Genomic DNA, 25151 nt, shown 5'->3' on the forward strand with positions numbered 1-25151 from the left:
TTGAGGGGATGTGGGGAGACTGGGGACAGGGGAAAAGGGAATGTGGGGACGTGGGGATCCCGGTGGAGGACAAGGCAACCCCAGTGTGAACCCCAATGGGAACATGGGACCCAAACAGGGAACACAGGGACTGCAGTGGGGACTCAGTGGAGACACGGAGACATTAAAACGGATTCCTGCAGGGGACATGGGGCCCTTGAATGGGGACCCAATCAGGATGTGGCTGTGGGGACACAGGGGTATGAGGGCAGCAGCAGAGTGGCAGGGCGGGGGTGGCAGGCCCCACAGTGTTCCCGTGCGTGTGACACACCTGTCCCCGTGAGCTGGCACAGTCCCAGCGGCCACATCCCACTTGCAAGGCCTTAAGAGACCATGGGCTCAGCCCTGCCCAGCACTGCCATGGCCCAGCCACTGTCCCCGTCCTCAGCCCTGTCCCCTGCCATGGCCCTGGCACTGCAGCTGCTCCTCACCCTGCTTGGGACCACCCCAGGTAGGGCCCCTGCACCCCCACACCTGGGAACAGCCCCAGAGCTGAGTGTGCCTGCAAGGGGGGAAGGGGGCCCTTGGGTGGGGGTCTGAACCCTCTTGGGATCTCAGGCTAGGATGGTGTATGTGGGGGTGTCACTGCAGGGCTCCCCCGATGAGGGATGGGTGGGGGCGGGATCAGGGGGTGGTATCGGGGCCCCCCATGACGGCAGGAGTGGAGTTTTAGGGGTAGTGTGTGTTTAGAGGTGGGGTCACGGTGGCAGGGGCCCCCTGGGATGGGGTATTGGAGTGGGAGGGTTCCCTGAGGGGGTCCCCCACACCCGGGAGTACCAAGAAGGCTGGTGTTGGGATGGGGTGACTTGACGGGGGTGTACTGGGGGGTCCTGGATTGCCAGGTCCCCCTGGCTGGGTGCTGACAGTGGCCACAGGTTTGGGGGCACCGGGGAGGGGCTGTGGGATGCCCCCCTCTGCTTGGTGCCAGGACTGGGTGACGGCGCTGCGCTGTGGGGCCTTGGGGCGCTGCCCCCTTCTCACCCAGAGACATCCCAATGTGGTGAGAGACCCCCCCGTGTCCCCATCACCCTTCTAATGTCCCTTCACCCTTCCCTCTGTCCCTGTGCCCCCTGTATGTCCCCAAAACTCCACAGGGGCTCCCGTACTCCCACCATGGTCCTACACCAACATCCTCATGCAACCTCCTTGGTTCCCCTGTCCCCATTCCCCCATGTTCCCATGTCCCACATCCCCGTGTCCCTGTGTCCCACCTCCCAACATCCCTGTACCACAACATCCCCACATCCTCATGTCCCCCATGACCCTGTCCTCCTCTGTTGCCATTCCCCGATGTCCCACATCCCTGCATCCCCGTGTCCCCATGTCCCACAAGTCCCCGCTGTCCTCTCCTGCAGGACATCTGCGCTGTGTGCCAGCAGCTCTTCGACTTCCTCCACCAGGCCTCCAACCAATCAACTGTGGAGGTGCCTGCGGGGATGGGGGACAGGTGCCACTGTGGGTGTCACCGTGGGGGCCATGGGCACAGGTGCCACTGGGTGTCATGGTGGGTGCCAGCAAGTGCCACACAGGGAGGTGCCACTGGGAGTGCCACTGTGGCTGATGAGGTGGTAGCAGCCACTGAGGGTGCCACCGCAGGTGCCATGGTCACAGATGCCACCATGGTGGTGTGTGCCACTGTGGGTGCTGGGATGATGGGTGAAGTGGTGGCAGATGTCAGCAGGGGCCACGGTGGTGATGTGACAGGATGGATGCCATCATGTGTGCCATGGTCACAGGTTCCATGCCACAGGCACCATCCCCATGGGATCAGTGGTGCAGTGGTGACAGGTGTGGCTGGGGTGGTGATGGCGGTGACTATGGCAGTGGTGGGTGTCGCTGTTGGTGCCCTGGCGCAGGTGCTGCTAGATCAGGTCGTGGGCATTCTGTGCCCACGTTCCCCTGGCATGATCACCCCATGCCAGGCCCTGATTCGGGTGCTTGTTGATCACCTCCTCGGGCAGATCCAGCACCTCGTGAGTGGCAGTGGGGGCACACAGCAAGCAAGGGGGTTTGGGGACACTGTGGCCCCCAGGGACATGCAGGCTGCTGGGGGCAGCGGGCACACCACGGCATCCAGGGACACCCCGGGGTGCCGGGGCTTGGGGACACCCGGGTCACCACCCTGTGCTGCCCCGCAGAAGCCTCGGCAGGTCTGTGCCACGCTGCAGCTGTGTCGCGGAGAACCCGGGGCCGCCCCGGCCGAGCCCCTCCTTGAGGCGCCCGGCACCCACCTGCAGGTACGGGGACACGGGGACAGCGGGGGTTGCGTGACGGTGGCCCCGTGGGCACGGGCACGGCCCCACGGTGCTGGGGGGGCACAGCCAGGCAGCGGCCCCAGCACCGAATGCAGTGTGTCCCCCCGCCCCGCAGGACTCCGGCGGGACCGGGGTGTCCCCGGAGGCTCTGCCGATGCCGCAGTGCTGGCTGTGCCGCACGCTGGTGGCGCGGGCTGAGGCCGCTGTGCCCGTGGGCTCGGTGGCCGCGGCGGTGGCCGGGCTGTGCCGGGCGCTGCCGCTGCCGGTGGCCGGGGCGTGCCAGTGCCTGGCCGAGCGATACGCGGCCCTGGCGCTCGAGGGGCTGCTGGGCCGCCTGAGCCCCCGCCTGCTCTGCCGCCTGTTCCTCGCCTGCCGCAGCGGGGACAACTGGGACAACGAGGACATGGGGACGCTGCCACCGCCCTGGGTGCTTGAGGCCATCGTGGTGCGGCTGGCAGAGTGCGTCAGTGAAGAGGTGAGGAGAAACGGGGGGGGAACACGAAGGGGACGCCGACAGGATGGCTGGGGAGGATGGTCCCCAGGAGGTGACAGGACATCCCAGGGTTACGCAACACTGAGGGGACACGTCCAGAGTGTCACAGCCCCAAGGCCACACCCCTGAGTGTCACAGTCCCCAGGAGCCCTGCCAGGGACACAAATGCTGGTGCAGCCCCAAGGGGACACATCTTGGGTGTCACAGCCCCATCACCCCTGGGGACACAATGAGGTCCCCAGTAAGTGCCACTCTCCCTCAAGAGGACAGTGCCAGAGTCCACAAGACACAGCCCTGGGGAGGGGGCTTTGGTGGGTCCTGGAAGTGCCCCCAGCCTTGGGGGGACCCCTCATCCGCGTCCTCCCCCACAGGACCCCAAAGATGTCCGTGTCCCGGCGCTGTCCCTCCCCCTGGGCCCCTGTGCCCTGGGCCCCATCTTCTGGTGCTCAGGCCCAAAGGCTGCCCAGCGCTGCCAGGTCAGTTGGGGACACGGCAGACGGGAATGGGGGGGCTGCGACCCCCTGCACCCCCAGCTGACCTCTCTGCCCCTTGCAGGCCCTGCAGCACTGCCAGGAGCATGTCTGGCTGTAGGGGGGCACCAGGACCCCCCAGCACTGCCCAATAAAGCTTGGATGCAGCTCTGCCTCAGTGTTTTAGGGTGTTTCAGGGTGTGATGGGGGCTGAGGGGTCACAGGGTGCTGGGACGTGTCACAGGAAGCAGCAGAAACCACAAATGCCCCCAAACCCAAAGAGAAAAGGTGAAAATGAGTTACAAAAATAGTGGGTGGCATTTACTGGGACACACGCACCTGCAGGAGGGACTGGGGGTGTCCCCAGGAGGATTCTGGGTGCTCCCAGGGGTGTCTGGGTGTTCCCCTGGGGTCCTCTGGGTGACCCCAGGGAGGATGGAAGTGTCCCTAGGTGGGCTATGGGTGTCCCTGCCAAATCTCTGGGTGTCCACAAGGGAGCTTGGGGTGCTCCCAAAGGGGTCTCAGGGTACCCCTAGCGAGTTGGGGATACCCCCAAAGGGGAGCTGGGGGTGTCCCCAAGGGGGTTTCTGGGTGTCCCCAAGGGTCTCAGGCGCCTTGTTGGTTTGTCTCATCCTCCTCACGTCGCTTCCAGATCTGCAGAAGAGCAGGAGAGGGTTGGAGGAGGCACAGGAGACATTCTGGGGATGTAAGGGGGCGTTCAGGGAGTGACATAGGACATTCTGGGGGTACCATCACCCCCCTGTCCCCCCTTACCTGGATGTAGGCCTCGGAAAGGGTAATCATCTGGGGCAGGATGTCAGTCACCTGCAGGTCCTGCAGCTCGTACCACTTCCCTGTGCCCTGCCAGGACCCGGGAGGGGATGGGGTGACTCAGGGGGGTCTCCGTGGCCCCCCCAAGCCCCCCTAGGAGGGGACACTCACGTGGTGCAGCACGTGGATGCGGTAGGAGCCCTCCGAGGGCTTCCCGTCGTGCACGATGTTGGCGATGAGGTCATAGGTGGTGTGGGAGTGCGCGGCCTGCACCTCCTCCGACAGGTATTCCCGCAGATCCACGTTCCTGGGGACCCCCCGCACCCTCAGGGGGGCACTGGCCACGGGGGACCCCCACAGCACTCACAGACACCCCCAAGGTGCTTCCAGATCCCTCCTGGACTGTTGCAATTCCCCCAACATGCCCACAACATGCCCTTAGATATCTACATCCCCCTCCCAGATGTTACAAACTCCTCAACACCCCCAGATGCCCAGAAATCCCCCCCAAGTGCCTTCAAACGCCATTTTGATGCCTATAAACCTCTTAAAGCCCTCCTGAATGCCTACAAAGCCCCCCCAGACGCCCACATACCACCCTAGATACCTTCAAATCCCTGGACACTTCAAATCCCCGGACACTTCAAATCCCCTGGCCCAGGTGCTTCCAAAGCCCCTCTGGATGTTTCCAGCACTTCACAGATGTTTACAATCCCCTCCAGATGCCTTCAACCCCCCCAAATACCCCCAATCTCCTCTTAGATGCTTTTAACCCTCTCTACAAGCTCCCAGCCACTCAAGCCCCCTCCTCCTGGCTCACGTGATGGGGAAGTTAACGATGGTGGGGTTCTTCTCCACGAAGAAGTTGTTCTTGGTGAAGCGCTTGATGCAGAAGATGAGATAGGGAGGCAGGCGTGTCAGCTGGAAACGCTTCAGGAAGTTCTCCTTGTAGGTCTTGTACTCCTTCTCGGTGCTGCCATTAAATTTGGCCAGGATGCTGAACAGGGGCACCTGGGGGATGATGAGCTGCTCCTTCTCGTCCTTGTAGAGCGGCGCCGTGGGCAGGTCCAGGGTCAGGTACAGGAAGGTGGACTCCACCATGCGTTCCTGGTACTCACTGTTCTGCAACAGCTGTGCCTTCTCCTCCGCTGGCTGCAGGGCACCCATGGCACATCCCCATTGGACCCAACATTCCCCACTGGATCCATCAGCCCCACTGGACCCAAAATCCCCTACTGGACCCTAATATGCCTTTGTTGTACCCAAAGAGTCCCCCACCATACCTTAACACCCCCCATCCCTCATTTGACCCCATTACACTCCTTTGACCCAAACTCCCCAGTCAGATCCCGGACACTTCTAATCTCCTGGCCCAGGTGCTCCATGATACCCAGCCACCTCCTCCATCACCTCCATTACACCCAACACCCCGCACCATTTCCAAACAGCCCCCCAGCAGACCCCACCACTCCCCATCTGACCCCGACACTCCCCCACAAAAAGGACTATGACACCCCTTTTTTTGACCCTGTCATTCCCATTGTACCCCAACTCCCCCATTTCCCCAACTCCTGCCATTGGATCGCACTGGACACTGGCACCCCACACTGCACCCATCACTGCCCACCAGACCTTGACACCCCTCGTTGGACCCCAACAACCCCCACAGCACCTCAACAACCCCATTCTCCCCCAGGCCCACCAGATCAGGGTGTGGCAGCTTCTTGGTGAAGATGCGCATGGAGCCCTGGAACACGTCGGTGACAATGGCTGGGGAGACAGCAAGAGCTTAGCAGGGACACAGCAGCCCCTGAGGGCCCCCCCAGAACCTCCCCCCACTCACTCTTCTTCTTCCTCTTGGTGCCGCCCAGTGCTGCGTGCAGCGCATTCAGGAACCAGGACAGGAACTCCACCCCATCCCCTGGAACGGTAGAGCTGGACCTGAGCCCAGATTCTGCTCTGCCCCCTGAATCCAGAGTCCCCAGACGCTGTGCTGCCTCCCCAACCCAGCGTGCACCAAATACAGAGCCCCCAGACCCTGTGCTGCCTCCCCAACCCAGCGTGCACCAAATACAGAGCCCCCAGACCCTGTGCTGCCTCCCCAACCCAGCGTGCACCAAATACAGAGCCCCCAGACCCTGTGCTGCCTCCCCAACCCAGCATGCACCAAATACAGAGCCCCCAGACCCTGTGCTGCCTCCCCAACCCAGCATGCACCAAATACAGAGCCCCCAGACCCTGTGCCGCCTCCCTAACCCAGCATGCACCAAATAGAGCCCCCAGACCCTGTGCTGCCTCCCCAACCCAGCATGCACCAAATACAGAGCCCCCAGACCCTGTGCCGCCTCCCTAACCCAGCATGCACCAAATAGAGCCCCCAGACCCTGTGCTGCCTCCCCAACCCAGCATGCACCAAATACAGAGCCCCCAGACCCTGTGCTGCCTCCCCAACCCAGCATGCACCAAATACAGAGCCCCCAGACCCTGTGCTGCCTCCCCAACCCAGCCCTGCAACTCCAAATCCAGACCCCCAAACCCAGCCCCGTACCCCCAAATCCAGGTCCAGCTCTTCCCCTCAAACCCAGCTCTGCCTCCCAGCCCCTTCTGTCCCCCCATACCCCACCCTGCTTGGTGATCTGGAAGTTCTTCTTGCTGCAGAGCACCACGGCCTGGAGCATCTCGTGGGGTGACACATGTGCCTTAAAATTCCGGGGGTTCCAGAGCTTCCTCATGAGCTCCCCAAAGCGCTGCACCAGCAGGAACATGATGTCCCCAGGCGGGCGCTGGATGCGACGGTAGTTCTCCTCCTCCAGGAAGTAATTCCGCAGGGGTGGCACATTAGACAAAGCCTGGGGACAGAGCAGGGGGGGATTCAGCCCCGCACCCCTAGAGGAGTGATCTGGGAGGGCTTTGGAGCAATTATGCAGACCCTGTACTGCCATGGGTATGAAGCCTGCAGGAAATCTCAGAACAGTCTGAGTTGGAAAAGATCCAGAGGTGCGGTTGATCCCTGTCAGCCCCACAGAAGGGGTATGGGGAGGGTTATGGGGGGCTTTTACCCTAAAAGGCCACCTGCACCCCCACGGTGTAGTGCCCATAGAAGAAAAGGTGGGATATACCCTCAGGACCCCCACAGAAGGATTTTAGGAGGATTTCAGAGGGGATTCAGCCCAAAATGAAGGCATCCCCAGGTGCATACGCCGTGGGAGAAGATGTGGGACTCATCCCCGAGACCCCCAGAGCAGGATTTTGGGAGGGTTTCACCCCAGAACGAAGCCTGAACACCCTCACAGCGTATAGCCCCCAGGAGAAAAGGTGCAATTCCTCCCTGTCAGACCCACAGTGATGTTTTGGCATGGTTTCACTCCAAAAGGAAGCCTTTAACCCTGGTGTCACCTGGAGCACAGCGTTGGCATAGTCGTTGGCCTTGATGTTGTTGAGCCCCACAATGCCAGGCAGGTACGTGGTGCCATCGTAGGCACGGGACAGCTTGGCCTGTTTGTCCAGGTGGGCGATGTGCTGAGCCGTGAAGGTGGGCTTGAGCACGTACTGTGGGAGAGAGACCTCAGCACTGGGGGACCCCAACCCAAATCCCTCAGAGACAGGGTGATCCCAACCTGACACCTCAGAGCCAATAGACCCCAACCCAAATCCCTCAGAGCCAGAGGATCCCAAACTGAACAACCCAGAGCTCGGGGGAACCCCAACCCAAACTCCTCAGAGCTGGAGCAAATCCAAACCCAACCCCCCAGAACTGGGGACCCCAAACATGCCCCCCAGAGCCGGGGTACCCCTGAAGGTGCCCCACACCGTGATGTCCTCGAGAGAGGAGTCGATGATCTCATAGTTGTCGGGCAGGCAGTAGAACTTGAGCGTGTGCAGGTTGAGGAACACATGGTGACTCAGCTGCACGCTGTGGATGTAGGCGTGGGACTTCAGCCCGCGGCCTGCGGGGACAGTGCCATCAGGGGGACACAGGGCACCAGGGGTGGGCACAGAACAGCCATGGGAAGAGGGAGGGGGCACAGAAAGGATCCCCTGTACACCAATGGAGGAGCTGTGCCCACTGGAGGGTCCCTGAGTTCCCCCAGCAACCACCCTGTCCTTCAATGTCCCCCCACTGTGTCCCTCCCCAGGCATCCTCTTTGTATCCCTTGACAGCACCCTGCTCCCAGCTGTTCCCCATCACCTTACCAGGCAGAATCCCCGTCCCTGGGTGTCCCCACGGCCCTGGGGCACTATCCCATACCCCTTGTGCTCCACCCCAGTCCCTGGGTGTCCCCCTCATCACCACCCCATCCTCTAGTGTTCACTCGCAACAGCACTGGGATGTCCCCTATGCCCCAGCCCAGCAGCATCCCAGTCCTTATGTGTGTCCCCCAGGGCACCACAAGAATCCTGGCTGTCCCCTGTGTGCCCCCCAGCAGCCCCTGGGTGTTCTCCACATTCCCATGCCCCCCAGCAGCCCCGGGGCAGAGGGTCTCACCCTGGAAGTACTTCCCACAAACAAGGCAGGCATAGACATTGATGTGAGACAGGGAAATGGAGCAGAGCTTCTCAAAGTCGAAGTCCAGGACACTCCTGGGAGGAGGGGGCAATGTCACAGAACTGTGGGGGAGCTGGGGGGACCCCCAGGGACAGGGGGACCCCAAAACACCCCTGTCACCCACTTGTTGATGGTGTCCAGGTAGGGGCAGTGCCGGCTGCGCTGGTCCTCGGGGTCGAAGCGCCCATAGCGTACTGGGGGGGACAGGAGAGTGTTAACAAGGAGGGCACAAGGATCTCAAAAGCACAAAAATGACGGCCCCTCCAACCCCCCTCCATTACAACCCCCGGGGTAAAGTCCCAGTTTCCCCAGGTGTCTGCAAACTCTGCCCAGAGCTGAGCTCAGGACATCCAGGATCAGTCCTGGTGACTTCTCCGTCCCAGAATCCCCTCAGACACCGCACTCTCATTTCAGAATCCCCCCAGACACCCCATTCCGCATCCCTCCCCTCCCGGTTCCTTCCCCACCCCCCAGTGTGTCCCTCCTCACACACCCCAGGGTCTCCCCCATCAGCTCACAGGACACCCCAACTCCTCTGCACATGCACAGTCGTGTCTCCCCTTCCCCTGGTGTCCTCCGGGACATCACTGTTATCGCTCCCCACCCGCGGCGGTGCCCCCAGACACCCCAGTGTCCCTTCACACCCCCCGGTGCCCGATCCCCCCGACCCGATGCCTCCGCCACACCACGGTGTGCACGCACCCCTGCGTCTCTCCACACCCAGCCCGGTCCTCCCCCACTTCAGTTCCCCGCTCCCCATCCCGGTGTGCCGTTCCCCCCTCACTCCCCGCGGTCCCCCGTGTCCCCTCAGCCCTTTGGTCCCATCCGTTCCTCCCCACCGGCGGGCTCGGGCTCAGGGTCGGAGTCTCCATCCGGTTCCCGCTCCCGCTTCACACGGACGGGCGCGGCGGGGGCGGCAGTGCCGGAGCCCCCCCAGACGCCGGTGCCGGGGGCGGTGCCTGGTTCCCTCTTTACGCGCGCGAGATCCACCGGCAGCGCATCCGCCGCATCCCGCCGCGCGCGCTCCCGCTCCGCGTCCCGCCGGCCCCGCGGCCGTTCGGCATCGCCGTCGCGGCGGCTGCGGGAGGAGCCCCGGGCGGAGGAGGCGGAGGAGGCGGAGGAGGCCCCGCGGGCATCCCGGGGGTCGCGGTCCCGCCTCCCGCGGCTCGACATGGCGGCGGCGCGGGTGAGCTGCGCATGCGCAGCTCAGGGACGGGGGTCAAATCGTTTGTAAAACTCTGCGCATGCGCAACTGTCGGGACGGGAATACTGCTGCGCCTGCGCACTGCGGCGCCCCCTGCGGGCGCACGCGCCGCGCCCGGGGGCTCTTAAAGGCGCGGCGTCCCGGTACCGACCCCCGCCCCCGGTACCGGGATGGAGGCGGCGGCCACAACGGCGGCCCCGGGCTGGCGGTGCCGGCCGGGGGGACGGCTTGACATGAGCCACGGTTTCGTGCGGCACATCCGCCGCAACCAGCTCGCCAGGTACTGGCACCGGCCCGGCCCCCCCGCCCCCCCCCGGCCATCCTCGTCCCCGGGCCGGTTTGGCCCCGGTGCTCCTCGATCCCCCCCCCCCCCCACCCCGTAACTCCGGTGCCCCGCCGGTAACGCGGCCCCTGCGGTGCTCAGGGACGCGTACGATCGCGCGGTGCGGCAGGCGCGGGGCCGAGCGCGGACGCGGCTGACCCCGGCCCCGGCGCGGCCCCGGCGGCCCGACCAGCAGGTGTACCGGCCCCACCGGGGTAGCGGTGAGCGGCACCGATAGCGCGGGGACACCCTGGGGGCGCGGAGGGGCGACCCCGAGAGGTGGTTGCGGGGGATGCGACCGGGGCGCATTCGGGGCTAGGGGCACCCAAGGAAGGGGTGGGGAAGGGGCGACACCCCAGGGTGGGTGGGCTGGGACTGGGGGAGGTACCCGCGGGTGGGGGAACCTCCCGGGTGAGGAGGGACAAGGGAGGGGACGGAGGGTGGGGATGGGGGGCGCCCGAGGTGGGGGGGACACACGGGCCCCCCAGGGGCGCGGGGACGGGGGACAGCCGGGGGGGCCGGCCCGGGGCGCCCCGGCAGCCCGCCCTGAGGGTGCAGGTGCCGCAGGGGGGCCCGGGGGCGACGCCAGCGCGGGGCCCCCTCCCGACACCCGCGAGGCCTCCCCGGACCCCACCCGCGGGCCGCGGCTCTTCTGCCTCGAGTACGAGGGGGACGACGGGCAGGTGACGGCCGTCATCGTGCACCAGGTGCGCCCCCCGGTCCGCCGGGGGCTGGGGGGCGGAGGGCTGGGTGCTGCTGTGGGGCTGAGGGTGTGGTGGGTGGGGGTTCTGCGGGGCAGAGAGCGCTGCCTTGGGTGTGGGCGTGCGGTGGGCGCCCGTCACATGGGGGGGAGCCTTTGGGCCAGGGGTGCTGCCGTGGCGTGGGGGTACCTCGGCTCTCAGCTGCCATGGGGTGCTGTTAGTGGGGGTCCCATGGGACAGGGGACGTTGCTGTGGGGCCCAATGGGTACCGCAGGGCTGGGGCTCCGTGGGGGGCTGTGCGTAGGGGCTCTGTGGGGCGGTGGGTGCTGTAGGTGGGTGCCGTGGGGCAGTGGAGGTGCCGTGGGGGGGGTTCCGTGGGGCGCTGGCAGCCGCGGCAGGCCCAGCAGGTGACACGGGTGCCACAGGGGGACAGCGCGGAGGAGGTGACACGCCGGGTGTGCGCTCGGAGCCCGCTGGAGCCCCCCCTGCGCAGGGCCCTATGCCAGCGTGTGCAGGACGAGCTCAGCAAGCGCCGGGGTACCGGGTGACGCTGCCATCCCTGCCCCCCGGACACTGCCACCCCCATGGGACCGATGCCACCCCGGGGACCGGTGCCATCCCCCTGGTGTCAATAAAGGTGCTGCGAGGCTCTGGTGTCTTTCACTGCTTGGGGAAACTGAGGCATGGAGGGGCGGGGGGAAGTAACGTGGCTTCTGGGTTCCCCAAGGGTCACATTCCGCACTCGTCCCCTTCAGCAGCCCAGGCCAGGGTGGCCCCGTGCAGTGACACTGGTTGCCAGGTCCCCCCAGTCCCTCCCAGGTGTCACCATGTCCCTGGGGACCTCCAGTCTCCTCCCTGGAGTCCCCATCCCCTCATCACGTGCCATTGTGTCCCCAGGGTCCCCTCTGCATCCCCCACCTTGGTGGTGGGGCCACAGCCCCCTCCTGCCCCCAGCCCAGCTTGGTGGCACCTCTGGCCAAGGCCAGGTGTGCCCAGGGTGAGTCCCACGAGTGTTTGTTGTAGGGTCTCCCCAGGGTGGGTTGTGGGGCTTATTGTGTGGGTCCCTGAATCAGGGTCTTTTGTTATTGTAGGGTCACCCTGAAGATCACTCCACTGCTCTGTTTTTGTGGGGTCTCACAGCAGCAAGACATAGAGGGGTTGTTATTGTAGGGTCTACCCCAAGCAGATTCTGGTGTTTATTGTAGGCTCTCCCCAGAGAGGGTCCAGGGTGTTATCATAGGGTCTCCCTGGAGTGGGTCCTGCTGGTTTGTTTTTGTAGGGTCTCTCCAAACAAAAGTCAAGGTGTTTATTTCTCATAAGGTTTCCACACAGGAGGTCCAGCATGTTTGTTATTGTAGGACCTTCCCAGAGATCATCCTGGTTCATTGTTATGACATGGTCTCCCTGAAGTAGATTCTGATGTTTATTAATTGTAGGGTCTCCCTGAAGGGTCTGGAACATTTGTTATTGTAAGATTTTCCTGGAAATTATCTTGTTGGTTTGGGATTGTAGGATCTCCCCCAAGTTGATACCACTGCTCTGTTTCTGTAGGGTCTTCCCATAGTGCTCTTGGTATTTATTTATTGTAGGGTCTCCCCAAAACAGATCGTGGTGTTTATTTATTGTAGGGTTTTCCTGAACTAGGTCCCACAGGCTTGGTTGCTGTGGGGTCCTAAACATATCCTGGTGTTTATTTATTGTAGGGTCTTCTCAAGAGTTCATCCTGCTGGTTTATTATTGTGGGGTATCTTCAAATCAGATTTTGGAGCCTTAGTTATTGTGGGGTCATCCTGAAAGAGGTCTTGGTATTTATTTATTATAGGGTCTCCCTGAAGTTCATCCTCCTGGTTTGTGATTGTCGGGTCTCCCTAAAGAGCTCCTGGTGCTTATTGTAGTGTTAACCTTGAATGGGTCTTGCTGGGTTTTTATTGTAGGGTTTCTTCAAAACAGATCTTGGAGTTTATTTATTGCAGGGTCTCTTTGAAGATCATCGCACTGATTCATTATTGTTGTTGTAGAGTCTCCCCAAACAAGTCCTGGTGTTTATTTATCATGGGGTCCCCTCAGGCATCCCCGTGTTGCTCTCTTGTGGGGTCCCTGCAGTTCTGGGGGCGTGCTTGGTCCCCCCCTGTGGGGTGGGGACAGTGCTGGTGACAGTCCCAGGGGTTGACCGTGCCAGGGCCAGCGCCAGTGCCAAACCCAGAATAAAGAGGAGTAGGAGGCCAAGGCTGAGGGCCACCAGGTGCCACCCCCGACATCTCCTGTGCTGGCGCCGTGTCACCATCTGTGTGGTGCGGGTGAAGGCTTCACTCTGTGGGAACATGGAGGGGGATAGGGGACAGTCCCCCCAAGGGCTACAGAGGGGCTGGGGGAACCTACAGGAACCCCCCAACCCTTCTCCGGCCCTGGAGTCTCTCCTCCCCAGGCTGTATGTCCCCACAGTACCCCCCAGCTCCTTTGTGTCCCTACAATGTCCTCCAGGATTATAGGTCGCCCCAGGAATCTATGTCCCAATAGTTTGTCCCTCCTGGAGCTCTGTATGTTACCCTCACAGGGCTCAATGTCCCTAGAGCAAGTCCAGCCCTGAGATTTATGTCCCCATAGGGTCCCCTCAGGGCTCTGTATGTATCTCATATCTACATGTCCCTATACTGTCCCCCCCAGGCTATATGTTCCTATAACAGGTCCTCCCTGGGGCTTTATGGCTCCGCAGTGTCCCCTAGGCTCTGTGTCCCCAGATTTACACGTCCTCATAAAGCCCCACTGCCCCTCCTCCCGGTCCATGTGTCCCTGCCGTCCTCCACTTGCCAAAGGTCCTGGCCAGCTGCAGGTGTCCCGATAGTGCCACACCCCACCGCCGGGCCATGTGTGTCCCCCAGGCCCTGGCCCGGCTCTGCAGCTGCTCCAGGTGTCCCCTCTAGTGCCACTCCCCCAACCGCCGTGTGTCCCGGCCTGTCCCCGCGGTCCCACCGCTTGTCGCAAGTCCTGGGCACGGCTCTGCAGCTGCTCCAGGTGCCCTTCCCGCTCCAGCGCCCGCGCCACATTCTGTCGCATCAGCTCCACCACCTCCTCGGCCTCGCGCTGGCACCGCGCCAGCCCTGCCTGGGGACACGGGGGGGACAATGTGGGGACATGGCATGCTGTGGGAACACCGGGGATATGGGCATTGCAGCGAAGGGAGACCGTGGAGACACAAGGACCATGGGGACAAAGGGACCTGGGGATATCAGGACCAAGGGGACACGGAGATGCCACGGGGACAGGCGGGGACACCGAGGACACGGGCGTCATGAGGAAAGGGGACTGGGGGAACGTGGGGATGGGCCATGTGGGGGACCAGGGGACATGAGGATCATGGGGACTATGGAGACACAGGGGACCATGAGGAAAGTACCACCGTGGGGACAAAGCCTGACCACGGGGACAAGGGCACCGCGGGGACATTGGCACTGGGGGGGGGGGGGGGGGGCAGGGGGCACACAGGGACCACGGGTACAGGAAACCGTGGGGATGTGGGTACAGGACCACTTGAGGATGAGGACCGGGGGAGACACGAGCACTGCGGGGTCAGAACACACACGGGGACACCGGGACCACGGGGCACGGCGGGGGACACGCGCGACACGCGGGGCCGGAACACACAGGGACACGAAAAGTCCCGCGGGGGCCACCACCCCCAGAGACCGCGTCGGTAAGGAGAGCCCGGGGGCGCGGACCGGGACCGGCACCGGGGGATCCCGAGCCCGGCGGGTCCCGTGCCTCCGATCCCGGTCTGCCCCCGCGGAAAGCGAAAGCAAAAGCGATGGCAGCGGCGGCCTGGGACTCACCATGGTCCCGGTACCACGGGTCGATGTCGCCACCGGTGCGCCCGTTCCTGTACCCGTCCCCCCTCGGGCCCCAGCGGCCGCCCCCGACGGGAGGGACCAGGACCGCCCCCCCTCCCACCCTCGAGTGTCCACAGACCCGGGACACACCGGCCCGCACCCTCCGGGACGGGGCTGCCCGGGACCCCCCACTCAACCCTCCCCAGCTGCCGGCTCTCCCGGGCCCCCCACGTCCCCATGTCCCCAGAGAGCCCCCTGTCCCTACAGCCCCCCGGGCCTCCCATGTCCCCAGGACCCCCAAACATATGTGTCTTGGGTCTGCCCTGTCCCCGAGAAAAGGGGCCCCACAGCTCCACATGTGTCGGTGTCCCCAAGTCCCTGCAGATATGGGGCCACACCAGAACCCCCATGTCCGGGTCTCTGGGGACCCCACCATGTCCCTGTCCCCGGCCCTCCCCCTTCTCCCCCCTCACCCAGCCTCCAAGGGTGGCAGTGCCACCACAGTGTCCTTTGTCCCTCGGTGCCTGGCACAACCCCCGGAGTCCTGGCACGGCGCCCCCCCCGCCACACATCCCCTCATGCCTGTGTCCCCACACGTGTCCCCCTCGTCACCCCACTGGTGTCCCCACACATATACCCACATCCCTGGGGCCTGTCCCCCACCACGTCCTCCCATATCCCCATGAATATTCCTGTATCCCTGTGCCTGTCCCCTCTGTGTCCCCCCATGTCCCCATGCCCATGTTACCATGTCCCTCTGTGTCCTCCATCATGTCCCCATGTGCCCCCCCCCACCACACACACACACAAGTCTCGCTGGTTCTTCCCCCCATCTGTATTTGGGCCCTGGGGTGGCCGTGTTGCCGTGTCTCTGTGGGGACAGTGGCTCTTAGGTGGGGATGGTGCCAGTGGCCAGGAGGATGATGAGGATGAGGACAATGATGCCCACGAGGCCGAGGATGATGAGCAGCTTCATGTTCTTCCACCAGTAGCGCCGGGCCATCTTCTGGGATGTCGTGCGGAAGTGCTCTGACTGTAGGGACAGCGTTCAGAGACATGGGGACATCCCTGCCACCCCACGGACAGCCCTCTCACCCTGGGGACTGCTCACTACCATTGGGGACACTCAGCTGCCACCCCGGAGACTACACTGCCAATCCAGGGACACCCATGCCACCCTGGAGAACCCAAATCCCATGCAAAGGACAGCCCTTACCTTCTGGGAACACCTCTGTCACCTGGGGACCCCAACTGCTCCCACAGGGACATCAGCTGAGATCCTGAGGACAGCCCTGCCACTCTGGGGACCCCAACGGCTACCCTGGGCACAATCCTGCCCACCCTGGGGATCCTCGGCTGCCACTCTGGGGCACCAACTGCAACCCTGGGGATGCCCACAGAACTTCCTAGGGACACTCCCTGCCACCCAAGGGTCCCACACCATCCCACTGGGTTCCCTGCAATTCCTTCAGGGACCCTGTTGTCGCTTGGGGATCTTATGTTCCTTGGCCTGGGGTTCCAGCCCCCACACAGGGGACCCAGTGCCACCTCAGGAGCCCTGCACCACCTTGGGGGCTTTGAGACCACCTGAGAGATGCCACGCCACCTTAGGGACCTTGGGTCACCTTCAGGGAGCTTTGTGCCCACCCTTGGGACCCCATGCTCAATGTGGGTACCCCATGCCCACCCTCACACCCCCCATGCCCCCCTCACCGTGGCCTCCAGGTCCTGGCTCTTACTGTGCAGCTGCTCCAGGTTCTCACCCCGTGCCAGGATACGCTCCACATTCTGTGTCATGATGGTGGTGACACCCTGAACCTCGCGCTGCAGCGCCTGCACACGCCCGGTGCTCGTTGTGGCATCTGTCGTGACATTCGCCGGGATCCTGTCCGGGACCCCTGCCTGCAGCACAGGGCAGAGGTGGGCACCCCATACACACCCCCTGAGCACTCTCCATACCCCATAGACACTCTGCAAGTACCCTAGAAGTACCCACAAGGCACCCTATGTCCACCCCAAGCACCCTATGTGCACACTGGGCACCTCTCCAAGCACCCTCTAGGCACCGCCATGACATCCCGTATGTGTCTCAGACACCCCATATACTCCCTGGATACCCCAGATACACTCTGAAACATCCCGTAAGTGCCTTGAGTCCCCCACAGGCACCGCACGCCCACTTCAAGCATCTGCTGAGCACCCCATGGGCATCCTGGGCACTTCCTCAAATCCCTACAGGCATCGCACACACCCCAATACCTCCAGCACCCCATAGCCACCCTCTGAGCACCCCATGGGTTCCCCAGGCATGTATGTCCCTAAGCACCCTGCAGGCACAATGTGGACCTCTCAAAGAGACCCCCTAAGCACCTTACAGGCACCCCAAGCACTCTCTATGAACCTACCTGGCACCTCATATGTACTCTGGGCACCCTGTGTGAACGTCAAAGCACCCCACAGGTGCCCCATGTCAACCCCAACCACCCCACAGGGACTTCCCCAGGCCACAGCCTGTGGGTCGCCCGGACACCCCTCCACATCCCACAGGCACCCCCTGGCACCCAGCCCCCCATACACACCGCGGATACCCCAGAGGAACCCCGTAAGCACCCTACGGGCACCCCATGGCAAGCTGGGCACTTCCTCAAGCACTCTGTGGGCACCCCAGACTCTCACAGGTGCGCTGGAGCCCCCAAAGGGACCCCCTAAGCACCCTAGGGGCACCCCTCACCCCCTATGGACACCCCCTTGGCACTCCACACACCCAGGAACACGCCGGCTGCTTCCCCACGGACACCCCCGGAGGCCCTACACATCCCGGCGCCCCCACAGGGACCACCGCACCCCTCCCCCGGCGACCCCCGAACTACCCTCCGGTGACCCCCCCCGTGCCCCTCGGTGCCCCGACCCCACCATGGTCCGTCCGGCCCCTCTCAGCTCCGCTCCCGCCGCGGTCCCGGACCCGCCCCGCCCCGCCCCGCCTGCCCGGGGCTTCCGGGAACGGCGGCACCACCGGGCAGGGGACTGGCTGGGGGCGGGCCGGGGCCGCCACGGGGTCAGGTCGGGGGGGGGGGCCGGGGCTGGGGGCGGGCCGGGGCCGCGGTGGGCCTGGGTCTGGGTGGGGTCGGGAGTCACGGTGGGCCGGGGGTCGTGGAGAGCGGGGGGTGCCGGTGGTTAGGGTCTGGGGGGCCGGGGAGTCCTGCAAGGCGCCGGGGGTCGCGGGCCGGGGGTCGCGGGGGCGGAGTCTGGTGGGAGAAAGGGGCGTGTTTTGACGGGGTGTGGCCCATTCGCCCCGCCCTGTGGCAGCTGATTGGCTGCCGCGGCCGTCACGTGCGGCGGGGCGGAGGGGGGCAGCGCGGCGGGGCCGGGCCGGGGCGATGGCGGCGGCGGCGGCGGCGGGTACTGAGCGTTTCGGGCTGGGGGGCGCGGGAGCCCCGGGGACCCCGGTGACCCCTGACCTGTGACCCCCGATAGGTCCGGCGCGTCGGAGGCGGCCGGAGCGGGGGGAGGCGGCAGGGTCTCCCCCGAACCCCTCCGGCTCCCCCAAGTCCTCCGATGCCGGCGCCGGGCTGGCGCGGCGGCTGCTGGGGTTCGAGCTAAGGGACCTGACGCGATGGCACCGCTTCGTCCGGCTGCTGCACCGGCCGCAGGACCCCGCTGCGCTCGGAGCTTTCCGCGCAGCCTTCGGTCAGCGGGGTCGGGGCACTGGGGGGGCTCCGGGGGGACCGGGAGAGCCGCAGGTGCGTCGAGGGGACAGGGAGACCGGGGCCTGGGGGGACCAAGGGGCTCTGAGGGGCACGGGGAGCACAGGGGTCGGGGGCACCCGGACAGGGAGACCAGGCCCGGGGGGACACCGGAGGGACAGAAGGAGCAGGGACTGGGGGAGACGGGGAGGGCTCTGGAGTGGGTCTCAGGGTACGGGGAACCCCCGGGCTGGGAGGGTCCGGGAGGACTCCGGGGGGGGGAGAAGGAGATCGTGGGCTCGGGGGGGCTAGAGGGGCTTCAGGAGGGGAAAACGGGGCAGCAGGGACAGTGGGGGCTGGGGGTCTGGAGTGGTTGCAGGGATCGGGGAGTCTGGCGTGGCTGGAGGGGCTCTGGGAGGGATGGGGAAGCTTTGGGAGAGCTCCTTGAGGATTCTGGGGGGAGAGGGAGGCTGGGCCTGTGGGGGCTCAGGGAATCCAGAGGTTCAGGGGGCACCCGGTCTTTGGGGGGGCTTCAGGGCACTGGGGAGAGGGGCTGAGATCCGGGGGATCTCCCAAATGCGAGGGGTGCTGGCAATGTCCAGCTGTGACACGTCAGCACCGGAGTAAAGGTTGGGCAATGGCCTGGGTGGGTGGAGGGGTTAATGCCCGCCCGTACACCCGGGGCTCCCTGAGGCCGGATGGGGGAACACGGCCACTGACCAACGGATGCCTGGGTCCCCTCCGGCCCGCTGGGGTCACTGGCCCCCCTTCATCCCCTGCAGGACTGCTGATGGCCCTGGATGTGCCACAGGAGCGGGGCCTGGGGCACCTGGACCAGCGGTACCTGGATGGGCTGGAGGTGTGTCGCTTCCCACTGCTGCCCTTCCTGCAGCCCCTGCCCCTGGACTGGATGTACCTGCTCTACACCATCATGTTCCTGGGTACGGACAAGGATGGGGCCAGGGAGGAATGGGACAGGCAAGGGATGGCACTGGGGCAGGAATGGGGGTGGGATGTGGGCAGGAATCACAGTGGGGACTGGCACTGGGGTGGGAGTGGGCGCTGGGATGGACACTGGGACTGGAAGGGGAGATGAAGGGAGGCTGGGGACAGGCACCAGGAGGGGACAGGGGATACACCAGGGGTCCTGTGCCCACAGGAGCATTGGGTATCATGCTGGGGTGCTGCTACCGGCTGAGCTGCATCGCGTTCCTGTGCCCATACTGGTACCTGCTGCTGCTGGACAAAACCTCCTGGAACAACCACTCCTACCTCTACGGGCTGCTGGGCTTCCAGCTGGCACTGCTTGGTGCCGACCGCTATGGGTGGGCACCTGGGGGGCTGCAGGGACCCTCAAAGCACAGGGAGCCTGTGGGGACACAAGGGGACATGGGTGGCTCTGGGGATCCCAGGTTCTGGAGCTCTTCTAGGCAGCAGGGTGGTGACATGGAGCTGGGGTTCCCATGGGGTGGTAGAGGTTTTGGGGTCCCTTGTAGCACCAGGGTCCCAGTGGGGTGGCCCAGATCCCCAGGTCCCCATAGCACTGGGTCCTCAGGGGGTGGCACAGATCCTCAGGACCCCCATGACATCAGGTCCCTGTGGAATGGCACAAGTTCTGGCATCCCCTGTGGCTCTGGTGTCTCTAGGGGGTGGTACAGGTGCTGGGGACCCCTGTAACACTGGGTCACCTGTGGGCGGCACAGGTTTTGGGGTCCCTTGTGGCATGGGGGCCCCCTGGGATGGCATAGGCCATAGTGTCCCTAGCAGGTGGCCCAGGTCCTGGAGTCCCCATGGTGCTGTGTCCCCAGGAGACATTCCTGTGGCACTGTGTACCCAGCTGCTGTCACCCCTGCCACTTTGTCCCCATTGTGTCCCCATCAGGCAGTGACACGTGTCCCCATGGCTCTGGCAATGGGGTGACAGTGGCCTTGTCCCCGCCATGTCCCTGCAGGTCCGTGGATGGGCTCTTTCGTCCCCAGAAGCGGAACGCCCACGTCCCGCTGTGGAACTATGCCCTGCTGCGTGCCCAGGTGGGTGTCCCTGCCCCAGGACCCCCCAGGAGCCCCTGGACTCTCTGACCCTGTCCCCCCAGGTGTTCATCGTGTACTTCATTGCGGGCCTGAAGAAGCTGGACGCTGACTGGGTTGGGGGGTTCTCCATGGGGACCCTTGCCCGGCACTGGCTCTTTGCACCCTTCAGGTCAGGGAGGGGAAGGGGCGAGGGGTGGATGAGGGTGAGCAGGGGGACAGTGGAGTAGTGGGGATGGGATGAGGATGCTGAGGGGTGGTTTGGGGTGAGGATGAGGAGGGGTGAAGGGGGTTGATGAAGATGCAGTGGAATTGAGGGGTCCAAGGTGAGGATGAGGAGGGGGTGATGGGGATGGGGTGACAGGAATGTGGCACAGTGAGGAGGGTGAGGGGGATGATAGGGGAGGGGATGAGGATGAATGCTGGACTGGGATGGGATTGTGATGGAATGAGGAAGGTTATAGGGTTGGAGGATAAGGTTAAGGAGGTTTGATGGGGGATGATGGGGAAGGTAGGGGGCTGATGGGCTGGGGTTAAAAGGGGGATGGGATGAGTAAGGGTACAGAGGGTTGTGTTTGGGTTGAGGATGAGGAATGTGACAGACAGGAGGAGGAAGGTGAGGGAGATGATGGGATGGGGCTGAGGAGGGGGCAGGGTGAGGCTGAGCACAGTGCTGGGGTGAGGCCAATGCTGAGGAAATCTCCGTGGCCAGGCTGGTGCTGTCTGAGGAGCTGACCAGCCGGCTGGTGGTGCACGGCGGGGGGCTGGTGCTCGACCTCTCTGCCGGCTTCTTGCTCTTCTTCGATGCCACACGGACCCTCGCCCTTGTCTTCGTCACCTACTTCCACTGCATGAATTCCCAGCTCTTCAGCATTGGTGAGGGGGGACACGGCACCTCCACTATTCCCGGGGCACCCCCAGAGCATCTTCAATCTGGACATGGGACCCCTGGGTACCTCCAAACACCCCCAGCCAGGGCAAGCTCTGTGCTCCATGGCCGCCAAAACCCCCCACCTAATCCTGAACAGGGGTGCCCAGACACCCTAAAACATCCTGGCCCTGTGCAGGGACCCCCACAATCCCAGACAGGGGCACCCCCCACCCCTGGGTGCAGTGGGGGTCCCTGAGTGTCCTTTTCTCAGGCATGTTCTCCTACACCATGCTGGCCACCAATGGGCTCTTCTGCCGCCCCGAGTGGCCACGTGGACTCCTGGCCCGCTGCCCCACCTGGCTGCAGGAGTGGCTCCCCACCACAAAGCCCCCCCAGCCCAGCCCTGACTGCCACTACGGAGGCCAGGGGGCGCAGGGGGGCATTCGGCCTCGCCAGCACTTGGCCGCAGCCTTCACTGTCCTCTACGTGCTGGAGCAGCTCTTCCTGCCCTACTCCCATTTCATCACCCAGGTGGGCATAAGGGGGAGGGATTGGGGCGATGGTTTGGGGACAAGGGGGTGGTTTGAGTAAGAAGGAGTTTGGGAGACACAGGGAGGGGACTGGGGGATGTGGAGGGCATTTGGGGGCACGGAGGGGGCAGTTAAGGGGGTGGGGGAGCATTTAGGGTGGTAAAAGGGAGCTGGTGGTAGGTATGGAGGTCCCTGTCCTGTCCTTGTCCCCTGGGGTGGGGACACCCCTGTGGTCTATGACCTCCCCATGTCTCCCCAGGGCTACAACAACTGGACCAACGGGCTTTACGGCTACTCCTGGGACATGATGGTCCACTCCCGCTTCCACCAGCATGTCAAAATCACCTACAGGGACGGGCTCACCGGGGAGGTGGGGTACCTGAAACCAGGGGTGAGTGAGCCCTGGGGCCACCTGAGACTGGGGTGAGCCGGGCCCAGGGATGCAGAAGGATGGGGGAGCGCTGATCAGTTTAGACAAACTCAGTGTTTGAGCCAACACCCCCCTGCGCCTCAGTTTCCCCAATCCCTCATTTTCTTGCCATGCCTCCATTTCGCCCTGGTGGCCCCCCCCCTCACTCCCAAAGACAAGGACTTCCCCCATGGGCCTCAGTTTCCTTCATTTATTATTTTCCCCCTGTACCTCCATTTCTCCCCATGTCTCCCCATCACCTCCCACTCATGGAACAAGCCCCGTGCGCTGTTTTTCCCTATTCCTTATTTTCCCCCCTCCCTCATTGTGGCCCCCATCCTTTATTTCCCCTATCCCTCATCCCTCCGTGCCTCAGTTTCCCCCATCCCTCACTACCTTAGTTTTCCCACCCCTCCTTCCCCTTTCCTCACCCTGGCTCCCCGCAGGCGTTTACACAGAGTCGGCGCTGGCGGGACCACGCAGACATGCTCAAGCAGTACTCAGCCTGCCTGAGTCGGCTCCTGCCACGCTACAATGTCACCCAGCCCCAGATCTACTTTGATGTCTGGGTGTCCATCAACGAGCGCTTCCAGCAGAGGTGGGATGGGGGGACAGGAGCCCTGGGGGACCTGGGGTGGGAGCTGTGGGCCCGCAACTGTGGGTGCTGCCGCTGCTGGAGCTGGTGCTTTCAGCTGTGTTTAGGGAAGACACGGTTTGGGACATATAAGGGTGCCAGTGGCTTGTCCTCAGAGGCTGGTGGACCCACAAGTGAACCTGTTTTGGTCCCCATAGACCCTGTGTGTTCTTAGGGTTCCCCATGCTATGGGCACCATCACTTCCAGCAGGGGTTTGGGGACACACACAGGATTTGGGGGTGCTGTAGGGTCTTGACACCTTGTCCCCTCAGACTTGTGGACCCCCGGGTGGACCTGGTCCGTGCCCCATGGTCCCCATGGACCCCCACGCCATGGCTGCTCCCACTGCTTGTGGATCTCTCTCCATGGCGCCAGCGGCTGCAGGAGTTAGAGGCGCAGCTGGACAGGCACACGGATGCCGTGTTCATCGCAGACTTCCCCGGTGTGACCCAGGGGGGTTCTGGGTGTCAGGGGGTCTTGGGGGTGGGGTACAGGGGTCACAGGGCACAGAGAGGGGTCAGTGGTGGGTACAGGGAACAAAGAATCCCAGAGGTTCAGGGATTGGGTATAGGGCATGGGGGAATCCTCAGGTTGAGGGGGCATTTTGGGGTACAGGGGTGTCCCTGCAGTCAGTGGGAGGGGTGGAGTAGAGGACATAGAGGAGTTACCTGAGAGCTTGGAGGGATGTGGTACAGGGCACAGGGGGGTCCCAGGGGTTCAGGGTGGGGGTACAGAGCCAGCTGTGTTCCAGGCCTGCACCTGGAGAACTTTGTGAGTGAAGACCTAGGGAACACGAGCCTGCGGGTGCTGCGGGGGAAGGTGGTGGTGGAGCTGGTGGAGCAGCAGCAGAACCACTCACTGCAGGAGGGTGAGGGGATGCAGGTGAGGCTTGGAGGGACCCCGGGGGGCTTGGGGGTATCTGGGGGTGCTGATGCTCCTGTTCCCCCAGCTGCCGGCGGGGCAGTACCACAAGGTTCACACAGTGTCCCCGGAGCCCTCGTGCTACATGTACCTGTATGTGAACACCACAGCGCTGGAGCTGGAGCGGAACCTGACACGGCTGCAGGAGCTGCGGGAGCGTGTGCGCAATGGCACTGGTGAGGGGAGGGCGACCCGCAAATGCCAAGCACCTCATCCCTGGAGACCCCAAGACCCCTGACACCTCATGCCTGGGAATCTCAAAATCCTTGACACCTTGCTTCCCGGGACTCCAAAATCCCCATCACCTCAACTCCTGGGTGGCACTGGGGGACCCCAAAAGCTCAATCACCTCAGCCCCCGGTGAGCTGAGATGATCATAGAAGACCCCAGTCGCTGTCACTGGGTGGGGGGACAGCAGGGGACCCAAATTCCAGTCACTTCATTCTCTGATGAGCAATAGGATGGGAGGATGACAGGGACACCCAGTCCCTTGTCACTCGTGTGGGGGGATTGTGGCAACATCCCCAGTTGCCATCACCAGACTGGGGGGGGGGGGATCATGGGGATCCCAAAACCCCCATCACCTTTACCCCACCAGAACAGTCCCCGCTGCCCCCTGAGCTGCGTCCCATCCTGGGGGAGCCCCCACCCGCGGGGGTCCCGCTGGATCCGGTGGTGTCACTGTTCCTGCGGCGGGAGCAGCGGGAGCAGCGGCGTGAGCGGGAATCCAGCCTGGGCCAGCGCCTCCGGCGCTTCCTCCGCAGGAAGTTCTTCATCTTCCGCCGCAGGTCAGTCCCAAAGCCCCTTTGTCCCCTCGTGCCCCGGTGCCCCCCGTGCCCCTGTTGCCCACCGTTGTCCCCACAGTGCCCTGATGACGCTGATTGCACTGCGGAACCTGGCACTGGGCCGCCCGTCCCCAGAGCGCCTGGCACAGGAGGTGACTTTTGCCAACTGGCGTGGGGAGGAGGAGGCTTGGCCCGAGACCAGTGGGGGGGCCCAGAGGGGCCCTGAGCTCTGAACACCCCAAATAAATGCCGTTTTTAAGCCAGAAATCCTCCTGTGCCTCAGTTTCCCCATGCCCCAGATTCTCCCGGTAAACAGCACCCCCACCCTGTGTGTTACCCACCCACTGTACTCACTTCCCTCCGTCCCTCTTTCCCTCCCATCCCTCAGCTCCTTCCGTGCCCCAGCTCCCCAGCCACATTCCCTTCCTGGTTCATCCATCCCAGTCTCCCCTGTACCCCAGTACCCCCTCACACCCCACTACTTTCACCCATACCCCAATTTCCTGTATCTGTTTCCCTATTCCTCAGTATTTCCCCAAACCCCAACCTGCCCTATACCTATTGCTCCAATACTCATTCCTGCCTTGTACTCCAGTTCCTCCACCGCTATTTCCCCCATCCCAGAACCCTGTGCCTTAATTTCCCTGGTACCTGTTTCCCCACAC

The 25151-nt window shown here is 63.7% G+C and overlaps 5 protein-coding genes across 7 annotated transcripts; 3 read left to right on the plus strand and 2 right to left on the minus strand.

Annotated features, from left to right (window-relative positions):
- Window positions 1-407: 407 nt before the first annotated feature.
- Window positions 408-3429, plus strand: SFTPB (surfactant protein B). 2 transcript variants are annotated; one of them, XM_066206141.1, is made up of 7 exons: window positions 408-490; window positions 882-1039; window positions 1395-1463; window positions 2178-2276; window positions 2410-2769; window positions 3159-3263; window positions 3343-3429. In XM_066206141.1, exons 1-7 carry the CDS (start codon window positions 442-444, stop codon window positions 3376-3378), a joined length of 876 nt encoding a protein of 291 aa, XP_066062238.1. In that variant the 5' UTR covers window positions 408-441; the 3' UTR covers window positions 3379-3429. The 2 variants fall into 2 exon arrangements, with proteins under 2 accessions (XP_066062238.1, XP_066062239.1); XM_066206142.1 differs by having other exon boundaries at window positions 915-1039.
- A 127-nt stretch (window positions 3430-3556) lies between these two features.
- On the minus strand, window positions 3557-9767 carry USP39 (ubiquitin specific peptidase 39). The gene is made up of 12 exons (XM_066206117.1): window positions 9414-9767; window positions 8699-8768; window positions 8515-8609; window positions 7839-7975; window positions 7425-7577; window positions 6652-6877; window positions 5872-5949; window positions 5731-5798; window positions 4849-5180; window positions 4200-4335; window positions 4032-4118; window positions 3557-3911 (listed from the first exon to the last, which is right to left on the minus strand). The coding sequence occupies exons 1-12, from the start codon at window positions 9745-9747 to the stop codon at window positions 3864-3866; spliced, it is 1764 nt and encodes a 587-aa protein (XP_066062214.1). The 5' UTR covers window positions 9748-9767; the 3' UTR covers window positions 3557-3863.
- A 93-nt stretch (window positions 9768-9860) lies between these two features.
- On the plus strand, window positions 9861-11450 carry CUNH2orf68 (chromosome unknown C2orf68 homolog). Its single transcript, XM_066206152.1, has 4 exons — window positions 9861-10058; window positions 10203-10321; window positions 10668-10807; window positions 11227-11450. Exons 1-4 carry the CDS (start codon window positions 9949-9951, stop codon window positions 11347-11349), a joined length of 492 nt encoding a protein of 163 aa, XP_066062249.1. The 5' UTR covers window positions 9861-9948; the 3' UTR covers window positions 11350-11450.
- A 3991-nt stretch (window positions 11451-15441) lies between these two features.
- VAMP8 (vesicle associated membrane protein 8) lies at window positions 15442-17768 on the minus strand. 2 transcript variants are annotated; one of them, XM_066206157.1, is made up of 4 exons: window positions 17539-17634; window positions 17031-17058; window positions 16339-16527; window positions 15442-15658 (listed from the first exon to the last, which is right to left on the minus strand). In XM_066206157.1, exons 2-4 carry the CDS (start codon window positions 17040-17042, stop codon window positions 15515-15517), a joined length of 345 nt encoding a protein of 114 aa, XP_066062254.1. In that variant the 5' UTR covers window positions 17043-17058; window positions 17539-17634; the 3' UTR covers window positions 15442-15514. The 2 variants fall into 2 exon arrangements, with proteins under 2 accessions (XP_066062254.1, XP_066062255.1); XM_066206158.1 differs by lacking the exon at window positions 17031-17058 and having other exon boundaries at window positions 17539-17768.
- Window positions 17769-17980: 212 nt separating this feature from the next.
- Window positions 17981-24753, plus strand: GGCX (gamma-glutamyl carboxylase). The gene is made up of 15 exons (XM_066206113.1): window positions 17981-18024; window positions 18100-18312; window positions 19091-19249; window positions 19468-19633; window positions 20260-20338; window positions 20401-20507; window positions 21048-21211; window positions 21478-21737; window positions 21996-22127; window positions 22592-22743; window positions 23053-23222; window positions 23532-23662; window positions 23730-23877; window positions 24300-24489; window positions 24566-24753. Exons 1-15 carry the CDS (start codon window positions 18003-18005, stop codon window positions 24717-24719), a joined length of 2247 nt encoding a protein of 748 aa, XP_066062210.1. The 5' UTR covers window positions 17981-18002; the 3' UTR covers window positions 24720-24753.
- Window positions 24754-25151: the final 398 nt, after the last annotated feature.

Source organism: Chamaea fasciata, unplaced genomic scaffold (assembly GCF_029207755.1).
Source record: "Chamaea fasciata isolate MVZ Bird 193981 ecotype frontalis unplaced genomic scaffold, bChaFas1.0.hap1 SCAF_30, whole genome shotgun sequence".
In the NCBI taxonomy this organism is placed as follows: Eukaryota; Metazoa; Chordata; class Aves; order Passeriformes; family Sylviidae; genus Chamaea; species Chamaea fasciata.